The sequence below is a fragment of the Fundulus heteroclitus genome, unplaced genomic scaffold (genome assembly GCF_011125445.2).
Source record: "Fundulus heteroclitus isolate FHET01 unplaced genomic scaffold, MU-UCD_Fhet_4.1 scaffold_28, whole genome shotgun sequence".
Lineage (NCBI taxonomy): Eukaryota > Metazoa > Chordata > Actinopteri > Cyprinodontiformes > Fundulidae > Fundulus > Fundulus heteroclitus.
The window spans coordinates 3,522,942-3,550,264 of NW_023396689.1; the positions used below are offsets into that span (position 1 = coordinate 3,522,942).

The 27,323-nt window shown below is 41.1% G+C and overlaps 1 protein-coding gene across 1 annotated transcript in view; it reads right to left on the reverse strand.

Annotated features, from left to right (window-relative positions):
• The window catches only part of enpp6 (ectonucleotide pyrophosphatase/phosphodiesterase 6), a 162,644-nt gene that overhangs the window by 91,550 nt on the left and 43,771 nt on the right, over positions 1-27,323 (reverse strand). Inside the window, exon 2 of the mRNA XM_036130043.1 lies at positions 17,153-17,332. Coding sequence (XP_035985936.1) covers positions 17,153-17,332 — 180 coding nt within the window. The remainder of the gene's footprint in view (positions 1-17,152; positions 17,333-27,323) is intronic.

The window sequence follows — 27,323 nt, forward strand, 5'->3', positions numbered from 1 at the left end:
ATGAAGTAACACTATAAAAAAGTTCAAGTTTAATGCATCTGGTACCGTATTTTAAAGTTGACCTGTACGCTTCACATTTACCCCAGCGCTACAAAATTATAGAGGTCCTATGCAACATTTGCATAGGACCTCTATATTGCATAATTATTAAACTTTCCATCCAATATTGTCAGTGAAAGAATAATTTGGTTCAACAAGAAACAAGAAACATGTTCAACTTTCTAATATGATTGCAAATAATGATCTATTCCCTCTTATATTGAAAAAAGGTTTGCTATACCCTGTCGTGCAATTGTGCATCCGCATTTTGTTTCAATAACATAGGAAAACCATGGGATGCTCACAGCAAAGGTCCTAATATTACATTTGTTAATATTAATACTATGTCATACACATTCTTTTCTGATGCCAACATGCTGGATTTCTTAAAACTGCAAATAAAAGTGATGGTAAAGCCTACTCTTTCATTAATCCTGGTAATAATACTAGTACTTGTGGGCACTCACAGTTGCTAAATGATCAGTCGATGCTTAAATATGAAAAAGTTAAACATGATTGTAATGTCCCACTAAAAATATTGTACAATGCCTAACGTTGCAGGTCACTGAATTCCACACCGTTGATCTATACACATGCACTATTCACAATAGATAAAACAGGAATGAATGTTTAGCAAATGTTCTGAATGTTCTTTTTTGATTTTGTTCAAAGGCCTGGTGGGCTCCGTACATTACATTTAAGAAAATTGTGATTTTCTTAAGCTGTACATGAGCTGTACAGGAGAGTTGATGTAAAGGAAGGGATGTTTTAAATCAATATGCTGTCCTATATCTGTTATCTAGAAGAGCTCTGAGTGAACCGTGGCTGGTAAGTTTGGCAATTTGTCTTCATCATTCCAAATGGTTAAGAAAGTACATACAGCAAAAGTTAATGCATGCAGACTAACCATGAATCATTGTTCTAACCGTCTTTCTCTCTGGAATTAAATGACAGGATTTTAAGGGATTTCAAATAGTCCTCTTTTGACTTTTGTAAAAACTCTCTATCATAAAAGTATGTAAATACTTCAAATAAAACAAATAGGAATAGTTTTGAACAATTGGCCTACTAGCCTACAAAACGGGGGGTAAAGTCTGTGACTCTGTGTTGTGCTTGACGTTGTGCGTGTGTGTTTGCCGGTGGTGAGAGTGACTTAAACATAACCAGTGAGGGAAGGTTGTACGGTAGATTTCTGCCATTATTCTTCCTCAATAGACTCCAGGGGATCATCCATATGAAGAAGGTATTTCATGGTCTACAAAGATTTTCTTGCAGATGTAATTCATTAGCGGATAGCCGCAATTTTCTTGCTTCATTTTTTAACCTGACTTCTAGTTGTCATGATATTTTTCTAGGATGAACCCGGACACAGCACGCACACACAGAGCTAGTTCTTAGAAGAGAGTTTATTGAACAGGGTGTGGAAGATGGATGATGATGAACCCAGAGTCTATCAACAGACGGAGGTGTAGGGTGCAGAAGCTGGCCGGCAGGAGGCGTGTGGAGAGACTGACCGGGAGGAACTCTGGAGCCGAAGACTTGAGACCAGAACGGAGCATCTGAGCTGAGGACTTGGAGACCAGAACATCTGAGCCGTGGACTTGAGAGCAGAACATCAGAGCCGTGGACTGGAGACCAGAACATCTGAACCGTGGACTTGAGACCAAAACATCTGAACCGTGGACTTGAGACCGGAACAGCTCACCAGGAGATGAGAACAGGAGTGGGAACAGAGCTGAGCTGGATCTAGGCTGAGACTGGAACAAAACAAAGCTGACGGAAAGTCTATTGGCTGACTGTAACAAAAAACAAAGTTGAAGGAAGTCTTCAGGCTGACTGTAACAAAAAAACTGAGCTGACAAGGATTCTGGCAGAGACGGAGCGGGAGTGAACACTATGGACCGGCGACGAGAACAGGATGAGGTGAGTCTTATAAAGAGGTGACCACAGGTGGCAACAGATCAGGGGTAATTGCAGCCTGACAGGTGACGGGAATGAAAACTAATTAGTGTCCAGAGGTGTGCTTAAAGCTGAGCGAGGGAGAGCTAAGTGAACTACAAAATAACAAAGAAGCCAGACAAAACTTAAACCATGACACTAGTATCTGTCTTGATGCATCAATCTGGGCTGACTCTTTAGTGCTTTTTTTTTTATTCAATTCAATTCAATTTTATTTATATAGCGCCAATTCATGAAACATGTCATCTCAAGGCACTTTACAAAGTCAAAATCAATCAGATTGGGTGAGATTACACAGATTGGTCAAAAAAAGGGAACCAGTTGATTGCATCAAAGTCCTGACAAGCAGCATTCACTCCTCCAGAAAGTAATCGTCTGCATTGTCCATGGCTTTGCAGCAATCCCTCATACTAAGCAAGCATGGAGCGATTAAAGTCTGTCTTGACACCTGCTGCTAAGCACTAGGGCTAATTTGGAGTGACATTAAAGGAAGCAGATGGGACTGATTGTTCAGCCATCAGAGAGGGCAAAGACAAGGAGCAATCTCTGCACTCTAGATACAGATATGTGAAGTTGATTCTCACAGACAAACTGTGTAAGATGTTACATTATTGCTTTGCGTGTATATACTGAACAGACCAAGCTCTTTACTTTCACATTTTTTTCCTCTTTTTTTCTGACCAACTACATGGATAAAGAAGATGCTTGGTGTTGGAAATAAAAGCTAAGCATAATAAATTTGTCTAAATGTGAGGCTTTCACTCAAACAATCAAGTTCAATATATATATTTTTTAGTTTGGAAGCAGAATGAACGGCGAGTTGATCCAAGCCCACATTACAATGTGGAAAATGTGTATGGAATCGCAGAATTAGACGTGTAAAAATGGAATAAGGTAAAACTGGGCTCTTTTTAGATTTTGCCTGTGAAACACAAAAACTTTCACAGAGGAAGGGCAGTAAAAGAAAGCCTGTCTGAGCTTACTCAAAGCTGCATGCTGCTGTAACACTAATTAATATTCATGACGTCCAAAGCAAAACATTTTATTTATAAAGAGGACAATAATTCTTTCCGCAGGTTTTGCGTGCACATAAAATATTGGAACAGCAAAGACCACGCTATAGAATTAAGAAATGGGGCATTTTAGTACCTCATCCGTCTCCACACAACTGTTTAACAGAGCACTAAAACTGCAATCCTTAGGTTTGAAAAACAAGGTGTACTAAATTTTACAAACTGTGTTTCAAAGACTAGGCGAGGAAAGTCCACGGCTTATCTGACAAATCCAACTGTAAAAGCTTTTGAAACTGCACCAGTTTTATCACTGTCTTGTTTTAGAATTTATGGACATCGATGATAAGACCCAACTTCTGTTCAGCCAAGTTTCAGGGTTAAACGTTTTACTCAAATGCCAACATTTTATAAAAAAAATCAGAAACAAATATATAGATATTTGATTCTGTTAAAAAAGAAAACTGTGTTTTAGTATGTGAAGATTTTTTTTTTTTTAAGCATGAAAATGATATTAATCAACAGTGAGGTAAAATGAGAAGCCCCTGATATCTTACCTGCAGCAGATAACTAAGTTCAACTTCATGGAAGTTAATTACAATAATCAACTAACACATCATTATACATAATTTTTTTATTAACACCTTGTATTATGTCTTTTAAATTGTGTCATTACAGCAGACCCTGTTAAAACATTTAGCTTTTCCATGATGATAGCTCGTGTTAAGTTTTTTGTTCATATTTAATGCAGTTTCTTCATTAAACTCCAGAACTGTTTTTCAGCCATTCCTCATAAATTACTTTAATTTATCCATATAACCTTTTTCTCTCAGTTTTTTTATGCTTGTTGGTTTTAACCTATGTCAGGCAGAACTGAAAAGTGCTTTACAAATAAAGTTTATTTGGTACTGCAGGTAAGAGATTAACTTTTAATAGCATTAACAGAAACCCACTTCAAAAATCTTGAGCCACCCTTTTAATGTATAGTTTATTGAGAAATAATGTCTGAATATTTATGCAAAATTGAATGAAGAAAAAACAAGAAACAGCAGTAAGCACCATAAAGTTCAATAGCTACAATCATTTTTGACAAGGATGGAGAGACTGTGCAGAAAGCTTAATTTTATACTGATTTGATGAGCCTTGATGCTAACGATGCATGAAAAAATTGGAAAAGAATAATCATACAATGAATAATAAAATCACATAGTGTTGAAAATAACCTATACAGGTTACTATCCACACTCGTATTGTACTTTGGGTTCTTAATGCTAATTTTGGACTGTTCTTTTTCAGAGTGGACAGATAATACAACTTTAGAAAGTAAAAAACAAAAAAAACAGTCAGGTTTTCAAGTTTAAATTTGATATTTTCCATTAATCTACATACAACACAATTTTACTGACACTATCAATCTGGCAGAAACAGAGATACAAAAACAAAACAGAAACACTGATCCACAAATGGTTTCTACGTTAAAGAGGGTAATGGCATCGCAGCTAAACAGAATGCCAGGGTAGATGTACCTACTATGAAGAGAAAAAACAAAACAGAGAGAACATAAAGTTGAAATAACAACAAATAATGCGAAAAACAAAAAGTACCCAATGGGTGTAAGTGTTGACTTTGCGAAATAGGACTAGAAAAGTTAGTCTAGACCGTTTACATATTTTTCAAATAGTTGCTGCATTTGGTTTCATACAGGGACAACATATCCTGGTATTTTTCCAGTCAGAAGTTTACATACACTGATCGTGGAGATGAATTTTGGAAGAAAAAAAAATTAAGACAAGCAATTTGGTGAAAAGCCGTGAATTTATTCTGGGGGATTTTGCCGATCTAGATAGGGTCAAAACATATGCAGGCCAAACCTCTCCACATGTTCACCTCAATGTTTTAACCAATGGTGCTGGTCCTATTCTCATGGCCTCAGATAATGGACTTGTGTCTATACTTGTCCTGTTAGATCTCAGTGCTGCATTTGATACAGTTGATCACAATATTCTCCTACAAAGACTTGAGCATACTGTAGGGATTAACGGAAAAGCATTAGGCTGGTTTAAATCTTATCTGTCGGACAGATTCCAGTTTGTTCATGTTAATAATAAATCTTCCTCAAACTCTAGGGTCACTTGTGGAGTACCACAGGGTTCAGTCCTTGGACCAATTCTATTTACTATATATATGCTTCCGATTGGCAAAATTATCAGACAGCATGGGATTAATTTCCACTGTTATGCTGATGACACTCAGCTATATTTATCCATAAATCCTGATGAATCCAATCAGTTACTTCGACTGCAGTCATGTCTTGATGACATCAAAAGCTGGATGACTTTAAATTTCCTGCATTTAAATTCTGACAAGACAGAAGTTGTAATCTTTGGGCCCCGAGTCTTCAAAAAATAAAGTTCTTAATCAATCACTTAATCTGGATGGCATTAACTTGACCTCTGGTAATAAAGTTAAAAATCTTGGTGTTGTTTTCGACCAAGACATGTCATTTAAATCCCATATTAAACAGGTTTCCAGAGTTTCCTTTTTTCACCTCAGGAATATCGGCAAAATTAGAAACATTCTGTCCAAGGGTGATGCTGAAAAACTAGTCCATGCATTTGTTACGTCAAGGCTGGACTATTGTAATTCTTTATTATCAGGAAGTCCACAAAATGCAGTTCGAAGTCTTCAGCTGATCCAAAATGCTGCGGCAAGAGTTCTGATGAAAATCAACAAGAAGGATCATATTTCTCCAATTTTAGCTTCCCTTCATTGGCTTCCTGTTAAATCAAGAATAGAATTTAAAATTCTCCTAACGTATAAAGCCCTTAATAATCAAGCTCCATCATATATCAGAGCTCTGATTACACTGTATATTCCTAACAGAGCACTTCGCTCTCAGACTGCAGGTCTGCTGGTGGTTCCTAGAGTCTCTAAAAGTAGAATGGGAGGCAGATCCTTCAGCTATCAGGCTCCTCTCCTGTGGAACCAACTCCCAGTTTTGGTCCGTGAGGCAGATACCCTATCTATTTTTAAGACTAATCTTAAAACTTTCCTTTTTGACAAAGCTTATAGTTAGAGTGGCTCATGTTACCCTGAGCTATCTCTATAGTTGTGCTGTGATAGGCATAGGCTACTGGAGGACATCAGGGTCTAATTTTCTCACTCTACTGATTTCTACTGTTCTTCAGTCTACTGTTCTCCAGTTTTGCATTGTATTACGTTGAAATGATTGTCGTCATTTCAGCTTTTAACTTTTTGCTCTCTCTCTTTTTCTTCATAGTAGGTACACCTGGTCTGGCGTTCTGTTATCTGTGATATTATCCAGAGAAGACGGCTCACCCGCTACTACCATCTAATGTAGAACAGATTACTAGATCACTGTGTGCTTCTGTGCTTTTTTGTCTCTCTTGTTGTGTCGCTGCTCTGTCTTCTGTAACCCCAGTCGGTCGAGGCAGATGACCGTTCATACTGAGTCCGGTTCTGCCGGAGGTTTTCCTTCCCGTTAATGGGGAGTTTTTCTTCCCACTGTCGCTTCATGCTTGCTCAGTATGAGGGATTGCAGCAAAGCCATGTACAATGCAGACGACTCTCCCTGTGGCTCTACGGTTCCCCAGGAGTGAATGCTGCTTGTCGGGACTTTGATGCAATCAACTGGTTTCCTTATATAGGACATTTTTGACCAATCCGTATAATCTGACCCAATCTGTATAATATGATTGAACTTGATTTTGTAAAGTGCCTTGAGATGACATGTTTCATGATTTGGCGCTATATAAATAAAATTGAATTGAATTGAATTGAATAGATGTGTTTGGAAACTAAATGAAAACTAAGAGAAACTTCCATCCACCACAAAACTCCCCCCTTAGTTCAGGGTTCACCCCATGTAGCTTTAGAGGATTTACACCACTGGTTTGGCTGTTAGAGAGTCTGTTGTTCTGCGGTTGCCACTGATTTCCAAGCAAAATTCAACAATTTTGTGTTTGTCAAGTAAAAGAGGAAGTTTAGACAATTACTGCCATTATTCAGCAAGAAAATAGCCACTTCAGGGCGTTACTGGAGGTTGCCACTTTCTGGTGACGCCCCTCTCCCCAATTTTATCATGCATCTTAGACACTTTCACTTCAAACATTTTTCACATCACACACTCATATAGGCCATGGTAGGGGGGGGGTGGGGGGAAGACGTCTGGGGGGGGGGGGGGGGGGGGGGGGGCTTATGTTGTGTGGGCCTCACCTCGGACGGCTCCCTTCACCTCCTCTCCCACTTAGACATTGAGGGTTCTGGGCAGTCACACGGAAGGGGTGTGCTGGCAACAGCTACCTTCCGAAAGGGGGGTGGGCTGTGCCGTGCATCCCCTTCGGCGCTCCCAGTTTTTAAACGCACTTGAGAACAACATGCAACAACACAACATTTGAGCAGGCGTAGGGAGGGTCGGGGTCTTCTGCACACCCCCGTTCTCCGATGGAGGCAAGGAGTCTGGGGCCTGGAGGAGGTGCGGGCCACTGTGTCCGGGGTCTTGGCGGGGGGCTGCGGTGTGCAGTCAGCGGCCTGCCAGGTCTGGGGCTGATGCCTCCGCTCCCCCAAGGGGGCGGGGGGCAGGGATGGCAAGGGTAAGGTGGGGGGAGGGAGGGGGTTTATTAGGTATTTAGGGGGAGGGGGGGGCTCTGGCCGGGTGGCTCGTGTGGGTCATGTTGGCCCGCCCTCTTGGGGGGGCCCGGTCCGGGGGGCGTCTGGTCGGGGGCCGGGGCCGGGGGTCGGGCACAAGCAGTCGTATAGTCGATTTGGGGTGACCCCCCCCCCCCCCCTTTGGTCAGTGTTGGATGTGAGTGTTATGTGGGAATGTGTGTACAGCGTCTTTTTTTTTTTTTTTTTTTTTTTCTGTGTGTGGCGAGTGGGGCACAAGGGAGGGATGGGGTGAATGAGTTTTTTTTTTTTTTTTTTCTTTCCAGGTATGGGTGTGGTCCGCTCCCTCTCCCAAGAACATCTCAAGTCTCCGATAGGTGCGGAGCCCATCCCCCCACGTCCTGCCCTCCTCCACTTCGTTGGCGGGCGCCTTGGCCCCCTGGCGCATTAGTTGGCTTCGGGTTTGGGGCGGGTTCCTGGGCGTGCGCCGGCCCACTCCTGGCGGCCTCTTCGCGGGGCCTGGCCCCCCGGGGGGCGGCCGGGGCCCTCGTCGCGGGGGCGGGGCGCCCCTGGGGCCTCTGGCCCTCAGGGCCCATGGCCGGGACCACTTCAGCGGGGCTGGCTGCCGGCGGAGCCCACGGGCTCGTCTCCGCGGCTCTTGAGGGCGTCGGCATTGCGGTGGCTGGGGGAATTCCTCGGGGTCGTCTCTGCTCCTTCCTTGGGGGGGGGGGGGGGGTTGCAGATATCCTGTGTCGTCCCCTCCTGGGCGACCTGCTTTAGGGACCCCTTTGGGAGTCCGGGGTTACGGGTCCCCTGACGCCTGCCTCTGTGCTCGGGGAAGGTGGGTCTTTGGTTCTCCACAATCACTATCAAGCTATTTCTGGATAATCTTCACCTAAACTAGTGCACTTTCACATCTCCCACAGGTGCTGGGTCCCAGGTATTAAGTGTTCACTTATATACAGTAATCTTATAATTTATTTATATATTTATTTATGTTGTGTCACTTTCTTTTTTCAAATATCACATTACACATGTCAGCTTACATAATAATATATATGATTTAGCAATGGCATCTAGGTGTTATTCGAGTGTATCTGTTGCTTTATGTCTGTTGGTTGTGCTGTTCTTTTTGTGTCTCTTTCCAGGTGATGGAGCAGACAGAGGACGTTTTATCATTCTCTTCCTTTTATCTCCTCTTTCTTTCACCTCTACTCTTTTTTTTTCTTTTCTTTCACTTTTTGTTCTTCCTTTACTCTCCCATTGTCATGTCCATATAATTTGAAATTCTCCTTGCAGGAATCATAATAAAGCTATTTACAAGCAAAAATCAAGTGGAGCACTATGGCGAAAGCTGTTTGCTCCACTTGTAAAAGCAAAATCTGTCGAGCTCCATCTGGCATTGAGATATCAATTCCTATTGCCATAGTGCTAGACAGGACACTGGGAAAAAAAAAAAAAAAAAAAAAAAGAAAATAGCCACTTCCAAACCGACTGATTTAACCTAAGTCAAGATAAGTGTTAGTACAAACAGACTGCGTGGTTTGTGTGACGACAGACGGCAGTGCCAATGTTGGCTCTACGGATTACCCAGCAACAGGTATTGCTGACAGCAACCTCTGCATTGTTACTGTGCTGCAGGCCGGCCTGTACCCTGTATGGTTTTCTGTTGCTGCTCGCAGCCGCCTGATGCAGCAGCCTTTATATCCACCATATATTGGATCAATGTTTATAATCGTAAAACCAAAAGCTACTGACTGGATACTTCTGCCATCACAATTAGAAATCATGTTCTTCTCACTTTGGTTACCTAACTTTTACTTGTCTGATACAACACTATACTGTTCTGCTGTTTTTAATGGTGAAAAAGCAATATTTTGGTAAAAATCCCACCGACACAGTTAACCGCACACACCCCTCAACCCACCAAGACACCTACTGCAAAGATTAGCCCAAATTCTGGGGAAACCCTGTGTCCCATAAAATTAACTATTGGGGGGCAGGCAAAATCAAAATATCTAGTTTTTAGTTTAAAGATGGAGATGACAAAGTGGAGCTCTTTCACTGCAGCATGAGCAAGTGAAACCTGCAAAGTCTTATCAGAGCAATATATTTAGAGGAAAGTCTGGTTCTGTTCTATGGAAGTCTTTGCAGTTTTTGTTAATTTGTGTAACAAAATATGTTGAAAATATTACATTACTCTGCAAAGCAACTTTTTTTCAATTTTTATTTGACTAGGCGTTATGTATTAATAATTGCAGTTTGTTTTCATTTTCTTCTGCTGTATGACTTAACTTTAAATTGAGCTGTGTTCCATTTTAATCAGTATTGTCTGTCAGTCTGCTGTCACCTGAATCTCCCCACTGTGGGACGGTACAGCTATTTCCAAGTTAAAACTTGGTCAGAATTATATGAAAAAAGGTATTATTTATCATGCCTTATTTTATGCTAGATGTTTACCTTATTTGATAAATGTGTCATTATCATTATATTATCATTTATAAACTAAAAAATAAGTTTAACTTTGCCCCTGCAGTACACTAGAAGGATCTGTTTTATATAAATAGAATAAAATCTATTCTAATTTAAAAAAGAAAAAACCCAGAATGTAATGTACAGGTGGAACTTGATACTTTCTGTGACTATTTTCACTACAGAGGCATCTGCACTGTTAAGTCAACCAGAAAGGGCTGAACTTTTGACATTTTGATCTTAGAACTTTTTTAGTTTCAGAGTGAATTATTCACCAATTAGCATTTTTTTCATTTCTATTACTCATACAATGAGCTTAAGTAATTATGTTAAGAATCAACAGAATGTGTACACTTTTATCGATTACACAATTAATTGTCCGAAAAATCATTAGAATAATCATTTATTAAAAGAATTGTTTATAAGAGCCCTAGTTAGGACGTGTACAGGTAACATCCGCGGTCATTAAAAAAAAAAAAGTACAATAAGTCAGTTTAGGCTGACTGGGTATCACTCAGAGAAACAGCTTTTCCCCCTTGGTAATTCTGGAGTTGCAGCGTTCTGTAGCTCAGGTGAAATAATTTGTTCATAGGACAAATATTAGTACCATCTTTAGAGAAATGGCTGCCTTCAGAGTTAGTTAAAATATAGTTGTTATTTTTTTTTTTTTTACCAAGAGAGTTGTAGGATAAGAAAGACGTGAGTTGCACACACACATTGATTTTTGCTGACCGTATTAATATTTACTGAGATAATCTGAAACTTTTGTTATATTAAGGAAGATAACGAAGCCGTTTCCCGTGGAGACCGGAGGCGTATGTATACTTAGCTGTCTGTTCCCTCAGATGACCATGAAACACCGTCTCATGCACCGACCGTATTGGGTTTTTTTACTGAGATAATCTGAAACTTTTGTTATATTGAGGAAAATAATGAAGCCGTTTTTCAGGGAGAGGGGAGGGGTATGTATACTTAGCTGTGTCTACCAGTCTGTTCCCTCAGATGACCATGACATGCGGTGTCACGTTCGTTGAAAGGGACGGTTTTGATGTTAGGTGTATAAAATGATAAGATAACGCCCGGCACGAATTTGCTGACTGCAAATGCCATATCGATATTGTCCCCCTTCCTGCAGCACGGGTGTTTGACACAACTCCTCTTCCCAAACAGATCTCATGAAAGTTAGGTCGTGGTCAGTAAGAGAGTGAACAGCAGCACTATGAAAACAAATTTCGTTCACCCTCCAAACTGAATTGATCTTTATATCAGGATTAAAGATTAAGGATTCCCTATTTCACCGGCTCCTCTGGATGATTTCAACTCAAAAGCAACGGATTTTTGATTGTGTATAAATGAATTAAATATTTGATTGTGTATAACATAAATTAAATAATTGATTGTGTATAGAATGAATTAAATAATTTAATGTGTTTAACATGGATTAAATAATTGAAAGTGAATAACATGAATTAAATAATTAGACCTAATTAAGTAATCACGATAATAACATTAAAAACTATGTTAATAACAATAATTATTATTATTATATTAATATCATTTATAATAATATCATATTAATAATTAACTATGGGTGGGACTTCCGGTGCAGGAGGGGGCGGGGGAGGGGCCGAAAGTGGTGGTGGGGGTTTGATAAGGGTTTGATATGTCATCCATCAACTTGATGGATTAAAAAGTGACAGAAGATGGTTACTATCCTCTCTGTCATTTACCTCGACCGATCGGGGGTTAGACAAGACAGAGCAGAGACACAACAAGAGAGACAAAAAAGTACAGAAGCACAAATCGATCCAGGAATCTGGTCTACATTATATGGTAATAGTGGGTGATCTGTCTTCCCTGGATGATGTCACAGCTAGCAGAACACCAGACCAGGTGTACATAGTATGAAGAAAAAAGAGAGAGAACAAAAAGTTAAAAGCTGAAATGACAACAAGCAATGCTAATTGGAGACCAGTAGGAGAACTCAGCAGAGAGAGAGAGAAATAGACCCTGATGTCCTCCAGCAGCCTAAGCCTATAGCAGCATAATTAGAGAGATAGCTCAAAATAACCTGAGCCACTCTAATTATAAGATTTGTCAAAAAGGAAGGTTTTAAGCCTAGTCTTAAAAGTAGACAGGTTGTCTGCCTCACAGACCATACCTGGGAGTTGGTTCGATGGGAGAGGAGCCTGATAACTAAAGGATCTGCCTCCCATTCTACTTTTAGAGACTCTAGGAACCACCAGTAGAGCTGCAGTCTGAGCGCGAAGTGCTCTGTTAGGAACACACGGGATAATCAGAGCTCTGATATATGATGGAGCTTGATTATTAAGGGCTTTATACATGAAAAGGAGATTTTTTATTCTATTCTTGATTTAACAGGAAGCCAATGAAGGGAAGCTAAAATTGGAGAAATATGATCCCACTTTTTCAACAAATTTTCACTAATGCATGGACCAGTTTTTCAGCATCACCCCTGGACAGAATATTTCTAATTTTGGCAATATCCGGAGCGGAAAAAAAGATTTTTTACTTTATTACCAGAGGACAATTTCATACCATCCAGATTAAGTGGTTGATTAATAAGCTTATTTTTTGAGGTACGATTTAAACCAGCCTAATGCTTTCCCCTTTATCCCTATAGTATGTTCAATTCTTTCTAGGAGAATATTGTGATCAACTGTATCAAATGCAGCACTGAGATCTAACAGGACAAGTATAGACACAAGTCCTTTATCTGGAATTGTGTCCAGATAATGGACATTTGTGAGAATATCATTAGTGACCTTCACTAGAGCTGTTTCAGTGCTATCTAACTGAACCTCTTCAAATATGTCATTACTTTGTAAATGTTCACATAGTTGATTAGCAACTACTTTCTCAAGAATTGTACATAGGAAAAGAAGATTAGATATAGGTCTGTAATTTACTAACTCATTTTGATCAAGAGAAGCTTTCTTCAGTGAAGGTTTAATAATAACTACTTTAAAAGCCTGTGGTACATATCCATTTACTAAGGATAGATTAATCATGTCTAAAAAAGGGGCATTGATCAAAGGGAATACCTCCTTAAATAACTTGGTTGGAATTGGGTCTAATATACAAGTAAAAGGTTTAGATGAAGCTAAAATTTTAGATAGCTCAGAAAGCTCTTGTGCTGTTAAACAGTTCAAACACCAATCAGATTCTAAAGATTCCTTCAACACTGCCTCACTTACTGAGGACAAGTTAATCATGTTTGGGAGGATGCCAATTATTTAATTTTTTATGGAATCAATTTTATTTATGAAGAATCCCATAAAGTCTTTACTGCTGAGAGCTAAGGGAATGGATTGATAAACAGAGGTATGACTCTGGGTAAGTTTAGCAACACCTGGCTACTGGCCTCAGAAAGCACCTGGCTACTGGCCTCGGATGCACCCACAAACTTAGAGACTACGAGCTCCAGGAATAACCTGGGGACCTTAAGATAATCTTGTAGAACTAGTATATTAGGGTCTCGAAGAGGCCCTTGAGACTTTGCGTCTCGGCAAGGCCCCTGATAGTTGCCTTCTCAATGAGGACCCTGATGATTGGTGTCTCGACGAGGACCTGAGTTACAGACTGGAGGTGGATCTCCCTGGATCCCCTCCTCGCAGGCCAGAGGCGGACCCTCCTGGATCCCCTCCTTGCAGACCGGAGGCGGATCCACCTGGATCCCCTCCTTGCAGACTGGAGTCAGGCTCGTCTGGACCCCCTCCTCACAGGACTGTGCAATGAAGACTGGAGGCGAACCCACCTGGATCCCCTCTTTGCAGACCGGAGGCGGACCCATCTCGGTCCCCTCCTCACAGGATCGTGCAATGACGATTGGAAGCAGCTCCATCTGGACCACCTCCTTACAGAACTTTGGAGTGAAGACTGGTGGATTGGCAGTCATCACACCCACGCTGACCAGCAGACTGGCGAGCGTCTCACCAACGCTGACTGGTGGCCTGGCAAGCGTCGCACCCATGCTGACCGGCAGACTGGCGAGCGTCACACCCACGCTCACTGGCAGACTGACCAGCAGCACACCTGCACTGAACGTCGCACCCACGCTGACTGACGGACTAGCGAGCAATGCCCCCACGCTGACTGGCGGACTAGTGAGCAATGCCCCCACGCTGACTGGCGGACTGGCGAGCCTTGCACCCACCCTGATAGGTCCCGAGAAGTCAACCAGATCCTCGGCGACAAAAGCAGGACCTGAGGCAGCAGCTTGTTCCCACCAGTGATGGGAACAGAGTCTGAGTTGTAGTCTATGACTGGTTCCGGTTCTATAGTTGGATGAGAGCGGCAAGACTGACCTCGGGTGACTGATTTAAATATGAAGGGTGATGAGGGATGGTGATCTAGAGTCCTTAATGCTGTTCCATATTTCTCCTCCACTTTAACTTAGCTTCTAAAACAGACAAATCATTTTTTAACAAAGTCTCTCTCAGACGTTTAATTACGGAGGTAAAGAATCTTAACTCCTCTGCCTGCTTACTGAAGAAAACCTCAGTGGAGTCGTTGGGCAGAGCTGTGGTAGACTCTGCTGGAGCGGAGATAGGCTATGCCTGGCAGACAGGCGGAAACAGAACTGCAACAGACGTGGAGGAGATCCCAGACAATTTAACTGAATCTGGGACAGATGACGACTGAAAATAAACAGCTGACAACTGACAGGAGAGGACGGAACCTGGCTGATAGGTCGGCGTCGGTGCTTACGGTGCCGAGAAGACTGGATGGGCTGCGAAACAGAGTCAGACTGTGGAGGCGGGACAACACGAGTCCGTCGTGACACAAATGCCTCCTCCACAGGACCGGGAAACTGCTGTGGATTAAAGAAAAGATCTGGGCGAAGATCCGCGATCAGATCTGCTTCGACCGCTAGAAGTAATTTCTAAACCTCTGAGAGGAGCAGATTCCGGAGTCTCTGGATAAGTGGACTTCCTGACTCTGAGCGTTTAGTCGGGTCTGGGCGCCTAACAACATGGCTCTACCGGAGAGTAGGCTCCGAGCTGGAGAAGAGCTCATGTTGAAAACAATGACTTGTCTGGCGTTGGGTCCTAAGGTGGACAGATTATTCTGTCAAAAATTGAGACAGAGGACCCAGTATTCAGCCAGACAATAAGGCTGTGACTTAAGACGGTTTATTAAGGAACAGGTGTTGGGTCGAAACTGGGATGACAGGCAGGTTGGATAAACAGACAGGGATCAGGCAGGCTCAGACAGTCCAGAGACAGAACAGGGTCAGGCAACAAAGGCAGGCAATCAGATCAGGCAGGGGTCAGGCAAAACAGGCAGGTAGTCAGAACAAGAAGCAGTCAGGCAAAACAGGCAGAGAGTCAGATCAGGCAGGAAAACAGGTAATTCAGAGATCGGGCTGGCTCAGAATATTCGGGTCAGAGTCGGGTCAAATCAACAGGCAGACACAAAACCGAGACGGCTGGACTAGACTCGCCAAATGGCTTGAAATAATCTGGCCCTGAACAGAGGTTTGAGGCAGGTATAAATAGAAGAGTGCACAGGTGACCGGAGATGAAAACTAATTGAAGGTGACAGGTGAGACTGATCAGAGGAAGGGTGGTGGCTAAAGAAGGAACTGAACTGATTGGTAGTGACTGGTGACAGGGGAGTGACAGGCAGCCTAATCGGATTGTGGCTGGTGGCTGTGAGGTGAACTGGCTCATTACTGGCTGATGACTGAGAACTGAACATAACTGGGTGGTGACTGAGATGTGAACTGAACTGGCTGATTACAGGCTGGTGAACTGGTTAAATAAAGTACAAAGCTAAACCAAGACAAAACCCATAACCCATTACATAACTTTATCTATTAGCCATCTATAATGGTATTCTCATTGACACCTAAATTATATATTAAAATAATTGTTCAAATATTATATTTAACCTTTGTTTAAACTACTAAAATCTCATTGAGATTAAAAAATATTTGTTGTTATATGAATATAGCCAATGCATAATAGTCAATTAGTATTTTTTTTTTTTTTTTACCTTTTTACAAAGGTGGTGAAGAGAGTATGGCTACAATTATTTTAATAATCAATTAATTAGCTGATTATTTATCCATTTTTTTTGATGAATCAGACAAAAAAGAAAAGGTTTATATTTCACAGAAGCTATCTAATTTTTTCCCTCCACATTCCACGTTTTGAGTTTATGTTTTCAACCACCCAAATCAGACAAGCCAAAAAAAAAATATAATTCAGAATGTATTCCAGTGAAAGGATGCCACAAAAAGAAGACATGAAAAAAAACACATGATGACGCTAATCATTCTCTATTCTGTTATCTCTGACAAAGGCACTGTCAGAAGCTGAAGGCTTTGCAAGTGCAAGGAGGCATGCATGTTTGGAAACATATCCACCAGCGTATTCAGGAGCATGAGAAAAGTAACTGCCAAAGAGAAAGTGCAGAAGCCTTTTTCTTCAGAGCCAGCACATCAGACAAACGGTTATCTTGTTACCTCAGAGGTTAACCGTTCATTGTAGCTTTGATGCTCTCACCGTATACTTAGAACATGGCCGAGAGTCGCAAGAAGTAAACTGTGTACAAGTTTATGAGAAGAAGAGGAAGGCCTCATGAAAATGAAATAAGACCAGAGTGGATTGGGAAGCGTTTTTTCATGTGAGGAGCAGAAGAGCAGGTAAGATGGTCTTATTCAAAAAGGAACTTGGGGAAACATCTGGAAAAAACCCCGACCCTGCCTTTAGTTTTAGAAATCTTCAGTGTAATTAAATATGACTAAGCTATATTTCAAATATTTAACTTAATCAATATGTATGAACTGACTGGATTTGTTTTATTGAATTAAATTGTCTCATAAATTGTCACTTACTGTGACCTGTTGCTATTCACCAAGTTGAAATAGAAGAGAAAGAAACCAACAACTTATTTGATTCACGAAATTAAAACAAAAATGTTGCGGAATAGATTTCTTTACAGTCTTTCAGTTGCGGTTTGCAAGATGTGATCAAATGTGTCAGAAGATACCACAGGTTACCCTTGTGTGTACTCACCAGGCCAGAAGTACATAAAAACATTCTTTCCCACGTTTTGGAGGGTGACCCAGAGAGGTTCTGATCCATTCCACCAAAGAGATAACCGACTGTCAGGATTGGTTCCAATAAGAAACTCCTTGTTTGACACTTCATCCCACATGTAATTTCCAGTCATCTGATGGGTCTCACAGTGACGACCTGAAAAAATATAACATTTTCAAAATACATTAAGTTGTATGTTGAAAAACATCTGACACTAAAAAAATAAATAACAGTTTGATTTTCTACTGACATTCAGTTTGGGATGCTACAGATGGTCAAGAGCATGCCCTTTGCACCCTTGATGTTCAGAGTGCTCTTCAGAGACTTTTTCCCGTACAGGAAAGAATGTTAAATGTAAAATAATAACACTAATAAGACCTGTTTAGTGTTATTGTATTTTTATGATTTAAACTTGAACTTAAAGTCAATTCTTATTGAAGTAGTCAGTGTTTGTCTTAGTCTTGTTCAATTCCTTGGTATTGTTTGGTTTGCATTTAATAACATTGTTTATTAAAATAGATTCGTATGTGATAAAAAGTTTAAGCAAATATAGCTAAATTGACAAAGTATGTGAATTTTAAAACCTAATATTTACAAGACTTTAGGGAACCTAAGTGTCTTTTGTGGTTTTGAACTACAGCAATATGCTAAGACCGGCAGACTATATCTAATAATGAAATGTAGTTGTCATGGTTCCTAGTCTTTTGACCCACATGCAGAACACACAGAATAGGCAGGAGGACGGTTAAACAAGGTTTATTAAATTAATGAGAAACGATCGCGGGAATTCCTTCGGAGCCAGAGGAAACGTAGAGACCCTCTGGCTGCCTCCGCCTCTCTGCCTGCTCGGACGCATTTTTCTCTGCTCCCTGCTTGCTTGCATTTTACTGCTTTTTACTTTTTATCTCCTTTTTATCTCTTTGCCAAAACCACGGAAAGTTGGATTTAGTTATTTTTATTTATTTTCTTTTTATTTATTTTTGATTTTGATTTTGCAAAGATGCCTACCTTCACCACAGTGGACCTTGACACGCTTCTACAGAAGATCGCTGTTATAGAACAGAAGATATGCCGACTCGAACTGAATTATGATGTAAACGGCGCGTAGGGAAATGAAACAACCCTGCCTGCGACTCCAAACGGGGACCACCAGCCCGGCAACTCTCTGAACAAACAGATCCCTGAGGAAAATGAGAATCCCTGGACCACTCTGGGTGCAAGACCAAAGGATCAACGAACCCCACGCCTAGACAAAGAAAACTGGCTGAGACTACAGAGAGATGTCCCAGGACAAGTGAAACAACAGTGGGCTGTTCCCACAACAAATGATAGAAGTAAACCTGCTGGAAATGCTGGAATTCCTTTACGAAACAGATTCGCTCCGCTCCAAAATGTGACCCAGGAGAATCATGACAACACTCAGAGGTACGTCAACGACTTTCGCTCTAATACATCAGAGAAAGGAAATGCCACGGGGCCAAGGACCCTGATTTTATGCAGTGGGTCTGTATGTGGGATTAAACATTTCTGTAACAAGAAAAACACAGAGGTGTTAATTTATAATGACTCGAACTATGGCCCGGTGTCTGATTTATTAGACATCCTTCAGACAGACCTTCCAAGGATCTTGAAAGAACGCCCGACCTTGGAAAAACTCATAATACAAGCTGAAGCCCTGGGCGACGTCTCCCGGATAAGAAAATCAGAAGTATTGAAAGAGGATTACATTCGTCTGTTGAACTTAGTTCATGGCAAAAATGTCAAGGTGCTTCTCAGCGGCCCTCTTCCGACCATTACTTGTGGAGACAAGATTTTTTCCAGAATTCTGATGCTAAACAAATGGCTGGAAAAAACATGCAAACAAACAACTCTAACCTTCATAGACAACTTTAACATCTTTTGGGAAAGAAGACATCTGTTCAACAGAGATGGTTTCTCTCTAAATAGGTCAGGTGCAAAACGACTGATTTCAAACATCTTCTATTCAGCTTTGTTTCAAAACAAATTACATCCAGTGCCTAAACAAAAGATAAGCCCAGTGCAGCCCGAACAAGCCAAGATAAAGACAGCCAGAAAGATGACACAGAAAGAGGCGTCGTCAGAGCTACAGAAAGATTCATCCCAGATCTCATTGGATTTCTCTCATAACATGAACAAAGTCCTTAAGATTGGTCTACAGTTAACATCCTCTCCACATATTAATTCTGAATACCGCAGTTCTGTGACTAAATCAGCATCTTCCAAAGGACACAGAGGTCCAGATCCTCCTCCTCCTCTACATATCACAGAACATGCCTGTCCTGAAGACCTTCGGATAACTTCCTTGTGATATTCAGCGGGCCCTGGCAGTACGTTTATCAGTCAAGACCGCTTCCAGCATAAGCCTGGGTCTCCTGACGGAGAACATGGAATATCTGTTATGGTACGTGGCAGAAATAAGAAAAGCAAAAGGAAAACAGACAGGAATAATCAGTCGTACTTAAAAGTCATAAACTGTCAGATGTAACCTGCCACAGAGACATCATCAACCACCAAATCATATAAACTGGGTTAACTAAATATTAGATCTCTGTCAGAAAAATCCCTTTTAATTAATGACTTCATTATTGACAATAATCTTGATGTTATGTTTTTAACAGAAACATGGTTACATGAATTTAATGAAGCAGCCATTCTGCTGGAGTCGACACCTCCAAACTAGAATTTTCTTTGTGAAAGCAGACAGCAAAGGAAAGGTGGAGGAGTAGCAACATTGTTTAATGATTCACTAAAGTGTAAAAAGGTGTTTTTGGGAAAATTTGGCTTTCCAGGTAAAGGGCCCGATACGAACCATGTTTCTGAATGTTTACAGGCCTCCTAAGTCCACATCAAACTTTTTTAATGATTTTAGTGACCTGCTGTCTGTGATATGTGTTGATTATGACTGTTTAATTATTGTGGGAGACTTCAACTTTCACGTTGACAACCCTAAAGACAGAAGTGCAAAAGAACTGTGTGACACACTTAGAAACTTTGGTTTAACCCAACATGTTAAACAGCCAACACACAAACAGGGACATATTTTAGACTTGATCATCACTAAAGGTCTAAACATTTCACAGGTCAATGTAACTGATGTTGCCTTATCCGATCACTTCTCCGTTACCTTTGAATGTCTCATTTCCAGTGACTCATTTAGCCAAAGGGACATCGTAAGAAAACGCACCTTTAAGGACAATGCTACAGAAAATTTTATTCAAGCTTACTCTGCTACTTCAACCTTGGGCTGCAACTCAGTAGATGAGCTAGTAGATAACTTTCAGTCTAAAGTCTCAGACATCATAGACTGCATTGCTCCAGTTAAAGTGAAAGTTGTTTCCGGGAAGAAAAAATCTCCTTGGAGAAATGCTCCAGCAGCTAGAAGTGAAAAAAGGGAGTGCCGGAAAGCTGAACGCAGGTGGAGAAAGAATAGACTCCAGGTTCACTATGACATCTATAAAGAGAGACTTTACAGATATAACTTACAACTGAAAAATGCAAGGGAATCTTTCTTCTCAGAGATCATCAAGAAAAACATTAATGATGCTCGTGTCTTATTTTCCACAGTCGACAGGTTAACAAATCCTCCTGTGTCCGTGGCTTCTGAGCTCCACTCCACCAGGGCCTGCAATGAATTTGCTAACTTCTTTACTGAAAAAAATCCTAAAAATTAGAGGATCAGTTTGTACATCCACACCAGCTCCAGAACCAAAGCCGTATTCAGCTGGAACTTATCCTGACAAAATGTCCCAATTCAGCCAAATAAACCACAAAAGCTTAGAGCAGATCATTCAACAGCTAAGTTCCTCCTCCTGCTGTCTTGATGTTCTACCCACAGTTTTCCTTAAGAAAGTTTTGCCTGTCATAGCGTCTGAGTTGACTTAGATAATAAACACGTTCCTTCTGTCAGGTGTTTTCCCCCAGTCCCTAAAAACAGCAATTATCAAACCACTGCTGAAAAAGAACAATTTAGACAAACGTCTACTCCAGAACTACAGGCCCATCTCAAACCTCCCCTTTATCAGTAAGATTATTGAAAAAGCTGTATTTCAACAATTAAACACCTTCTTAACAACGACCAGCCGATTTGACGTTTTCCAGTGAGGCTTCCGTGCTCACCACAGTACAGAGACCGCCCTTATCAAGGTTTTTTAATGACATCCATATAAATACAGATTGTGGAAGAACCACCGTGCTGGTTCTATTGGACCTCAGTGCAGCATTTGATACTGTCGATCACTCCATTCTGTTAGAACGTCTGGAAAACTGGGTCGGCCTCTCTGGTACAGCTCTCAACTGGTTTAAATCCTACTTAAAGGACAGGGAATTTTTTGTATCAGTAGGTAACTTTACATCAGAGATGACAAAAATCACATGTGGGGTTCCCCAAGGGTCCATCCTGGGTCCCCTCCTTTTCAATATCTACATGCTCCCTCTTGCTCAGATAATAAAAAACAACAACATTAGCTACCATATCTATGCAGACAACACACAGCTCTACATCACCAGGTGACTATGGACCAGTTCAAGCACTGAGTAAATGCCTAGAAGAAATCAATACGTGGATGTGCCAAAATTTTCTTCAGTTGAATAAAAACAAAACAGAAGTAATAACATTTGGACCAATAGAGGAGGGATCAAAAGTTAGCACACAGCTCCAGCTGCTTCAGCTAAAAACCACTTATCAGGCCCGAAATCTGGGAGTAGTGATGGACTCAGACCTGAACCTCCAAAAGCACCTAAAGACAGTTACAAGGTCAGCTTTCTATCACCTGAAGAACATTTCTAAGATTAAAGGACTGATGTCTCAGCAGGATCTGGAAAAACTAATCCATGCGTTTATTTTTAGTCGAACAGATTACTGCAACGGTGTTTTCACAGGTCTTCCTAAAAAGTGGATCAGACAGCAGCAGCTGATCCAGAATGCTGCTGCCCGCATCCTCACTAAGACTAAGAAAGTAGAGCACATAACCCCAGTTCTAAAGTCATTACACTGGCTCCCTGTATCTCAGAGAATAGACTTTAAAATACTTCTGTTAGTCTATAAATCCCTAAATGGCTTAGCACCTAAATACATCACAGACTTGTTATCGGTGTATCAACCATCCAGACCACTAAGGTATTCTGGCTCCAGCCTACTCTGCATACCTAGAACCAGAACTAAACAAAGAGAAGCATCATTTAGTTCCTATGCTCCGCTTATCTGGAACAAACTTCCAGAAAATTGTAAAGGTGCGGAAAGCCTGAGTTCCTTTAAATCAAGATTAAAAACACATTTGTTTAGGATTGCCTTCAACTGTTCTAGTTAACTGAATCACCACTTCTTTGTTCTAATTTCTATCTACATTTTATTCCTACTTGCTTTTATTCTGTTTTAATTTGCTATATTTTAATCGTGTAAAGCACTTTGCATTGTCCCTGTACTGAATTGTGCTATATAAATAAATTTGCCTTGCCTTGCCTTGAAGCTCTGGAACAGAGAGAAAGGATTAATTGTGGCCGCGACAACGAGGAAATTTACGTGACCAGGTTCTTACCACTAAGCGAAGGACGAACCACCGGGGAGAGTGAGCGGATGCTGCGGAGCTCTGGGGGCGGAGGCTGCTGGTGTGAGCTGCAGAGCAGGTGGCTGTTGCTCTGAGGGCTGCTGACAGGTGGAGGGCAGGCAGGGTTCAGGTGTTGTGCGCAATTCTGTTCCCCCATGAAAATCTGTTCCCCCTGTGTCAGGAGCGCGCTTTGCAGCCGTTTTCACAGCGCTTGTAATTGATTTCTCGGTAAAACAACTCCTATAATCATGTCAAGGTTGTAACATTCAGTTTAATCGGCAGCTGTTTACAAAATTGTAAAATAAAAATAAATAAACGGGGTCTTTCAGACATCTGAAATATCCATTATCTCCTCTCCTCCCCCGAAAACTTTGGGAAATAAAGAGCAAATGTTTCCAAATTCTCAAATATTATGTATGATAGCATGTAGTATACTAGAACTTTCCTTAATCCAGTAAACTGTCATATTTTACATTACAACAGGATTTACTGGGAAGTCTGCACTCTCGTCTTTTCAGGAAGTCTTAGTCTGTTTCTCAATTCACGAGAACGCAAGCGCGTTCTCGTGAATTGAGTCTTACCTAGAATTAATTACTTATTTCAATGATCCCAAAAAATCAATTCATTAGCTGAAATATAAAACGGCATGCATGCTTTAAAAATATTAACTCTACTCTTAGAGTTAATATTATTAGCTCTACTCTGACAGCATGGTGGGAGTTTCTTAAAATAATGTAGTCATCCCTTATTCCATGCAGTCGTACACCCATCTGGAATGATCCTGACATCTTACAAAAAATAATATGATAAACTTTCTATACTGGAAGAATAAAGGCATTGAATATCTAGAACATTTATTTGATGGGACTGAGTTTATCACATTTGATAGATTAAACATACAATTAGGCCGGTAGCTGTAATCTGTAGCGTTCACTTTCGTTCCTGTATCCGTGGAACTACTTTATTACTGTCTTAAATGATAATTCATATATTCAAATGCCTAGAATAAAAAGTTCTCCACACAAAACCGTGCACAAGGCAAGTTACAGCCAGTTTAAGATGAGAAAATTGCGCACTATTTAGGTCGCGACTGGCCGCTGCTCAGCCAATCAGGTGGCAGTTAAGTAGATTGTGACGTCAGCAAACAACACGGCAGCGCCCATGGTAAACATATACGTTTATTCGTGATAGAAAGAAAATCCGGCGGAAACATTGTAATTATGGAATGTGCATGCCTTATGCATGTTGCCGGGAATGAAGGAGAACACACAGAACCATTTACTCGAACAAGGTGGGAAACTTTTCGTAGATTATGCCGTGTTTGGGCTGATTTAGCCGGTGATGAACGGACGACTGCCGATAACTCGCTTTCCCTCCTCTCCTTCGGATTTTATGATATACCAAGCCACATTGGCTACCACCCGACCTATTATCGCCGATTTACCGACAAGAAGCGAATAAATGCTGCCCAGAAACGAAAGCACAAGCCCGTATCTGATGAACAGGACATTAATAAATTGCCCTATATCCAATCACCAAAACGACTGAGATCAAGAGAAGACATCGGCATCGGATTTGCCCCTCTTCAACAAGATAATCCAAAAGCTTGTCATAGCCAGCCAAGAAAACATGTGCTGCCAGCTGTCTGCATTATATGCAAAAAAAGAGAGAAGTTTGACACTGTCAAGAATTCTCGCCAGAGGGTGAAACTTGTCAAGGCAGAGACTGTTGATGGTGGTAAGTTAATACTTTCTCTGTAATCTATAGTTAAATTTTTCCTTAAGTTAAGTGGATGTATGCCTTGTCTATACCTTTACCTATCTGGATAGAAACATATTTAGTCCTATAGGAAAAAGGTTTAATAATGTCATCATGATGTTTATGTTTGTTGGGCTCTGCTATGTTGATGCCCCACGGTATACATTTTTTTGTAAATATGTACCATGATGCGGTTTATATCGACATGTTGTATAATAAATCTTTTATATTTCTAGGATTGTTGTGAAAAGCAGCAGAAGCAAAGAAGGATGAGAGTGTGCTTGTACACATAAGAGATAAGGACTGTGTAGCTCTTGAGGTCTCCTATCACAGAACCTGCTATGGATCATACACCAAATTCTTGACAAGATCTAAATCTGAAAGGTATATTATGAAATTTCTCTCATTGTTACTGACAAGTTTTGAAATTAGGATTTGTTACTTTTGATATAGACCTACCCTGATGATAAATAACTGGCACATAACATGGCCAGACGTATGTGAGTTTTTGTTGTGCCTCTCTATTTACTCATATTTCTTTTCACTTTATAATTCCAGTCAGACACCAGATCAAAGATTGTCTGCAGGTTACAAAGAGTTTTGCATAACCGTTGTTCAAAAGAGACTGATAAGTAACTAGGAAGTTCTTTGAATGTCAACACTGGTAAACATCTTTAAAAGGACTGTCAAAGAAAAAGAAGGGATCACAATTGAACAATACAGGTACAACACACATATTTTTATTTTGATCTTTGACGAAATCTCTCAGTGAATTGTTATTAAGCAAATATTTTGGGGTTTATCTTCGGCTTTCATACCACTCTAGACACGGGCAGATTTAGGAAATTTGGGGCCCTAGGCACACACAGGCCCAGGGCCCTCTGAAATGAGAAGATAGCGCACAAAACAACAGGACAATAAAACAAATAGAATACATGTCATACAGTGGAAATTTGTTTTATTGTGATGGTGTGATTATGTAAATATGTGTGCATGATTTCTCTTTTACTGCATGCTTTTACTGTTGTGTTGTTTTGATCCACTGTGAACTCTGAGAGGACAAATTACCTGATGATGGCCACCTGTGAAGTTGTGGGTGTGCCTGGAAGCAGCCTATCAGCTGTTTCACAGACCTGCCAAGGGAAGCTGGCAGAACACTTAAATGGTGAAGAACTCACTACAGAAGGAGCAGGGGAAGCAGGCCATAACAGCCAGGTGTGGTAGGAGGAGAGACTAAGTGACCACCAAGTATAAGCAGACTGATCGGCATGACGTGGACCATCTCTGCAGCAGGAACAGAGTGCAGTGGAAAACAAAGCATTGGATTGGCAGCGGGGCAGAGGTAAAACTCTGAGTAAACGTTTTCCACTGACATCTGCAGGGTTTTGCCATGTCGGAAGGACCGCAGCAAAGATCAGTTGGCTCCACAAACAACGCTTCTGGCCAGTGTGTGTTTGTGTTTGCAGGAGTCCAGTGGCGAGTGAGAGGCGGGCGGACCACAGCAAGGACGCGGTGTGACTGGACCAATCTCGAGACGGCTGCGGGGTGAAACTAAGAACTGACTTCCTTTGTGGACTCTGCTGCTGTGACAATTATCCTGGACTGGAAGCCTCCCGTTTTTAGTTGTTTTACTGATTTTTAGATTATTTAAAGAAAACATTTTATTGTGTTTTTAGCTTTTTAAGAGACCGGTTTTATGAGAAATAAAAACCCTCCACTTCAACCTGATCTGTTCTCTGTTCCCTGGGTTCTGACTCACCAGCTCCCTCTAGTTGTGAAAGGACCTATTGTAACACTGAGTTGTCCAACTTAGTCTACATAAACATGATTTATTTGTTTTAATTTTAGTCCCACTCTTCCTGTCCTTTTTCATGTTATCTTTCTTTTTACTCCTTGTCGTCCCCTCCCTTTTTACTTAATTTGTTGTTCCTGCACATGGACCCGGATGGCATTTTGACAATTAGCGCAGACATAGGGGAAGGAGCAGGGGACCGAAAGGACAAGGTGGACATGTCTGAACTTTTCGAACACCTACAGACATCTGCTACAGCTGCTTACGCTGGGCCCTGGGCATGAGACTGTTTCACACCACCAGCAAGCCTGGCATGTAGTCCCAATATGACCTCACCTCCAGAAGGTCAGTACCCCAGCAAGGGGATAACGCTCCCGTGAATAATGTTTACGCACCCTGGAAAAGTGGCCAATGCCCATGAACAGTGCTGATCCCAAGCTGTCAAGGGGAATGACTGCATGAACTTTCTGCACACATTGGAGCCACTTAATTCATCAGATTCTGACTTGTGAAAAGGGGACTTTGTTTCTGAGTTGCGTTGCAGAGACATTACTGCGGATTGCCGTTCCAGCATATGGGGGAAGGGATGTTCACATCCATCCATTTAGTATTCTTCCAGAGTTCCACACATGGAAGCCTTGAATATGAAGTCTGAACTCCGATCTCCTGTTTGCCTGATCTGTTGCATGTCAATCTGAGTCCATGTCAGGAACCACACAGACTGGTAACAAACATCTTTAAGGTAAAACACAGACAGTTATGTCTTGCCATATACTACTGAACAAATTTAATGGGATGTGATCTGGATGGCCTGCGTTCTCATATTTTTTTCTTTCTTTCCATCTTTTGAGCTCCTAGACAAATGGATCAGGAGATGGTTAAACATTTCTTAAGGCAACCGATTGAGCATATACCAGCAGTACAGGTTTGCGGTTTTGAAAATATACTAATGTCTATTCACTTTTCTGTTATGTAACTGATAAGCTCTTTTTAAACATGAGTTTTGATTCTATTATCACCAGGAATGCATTGA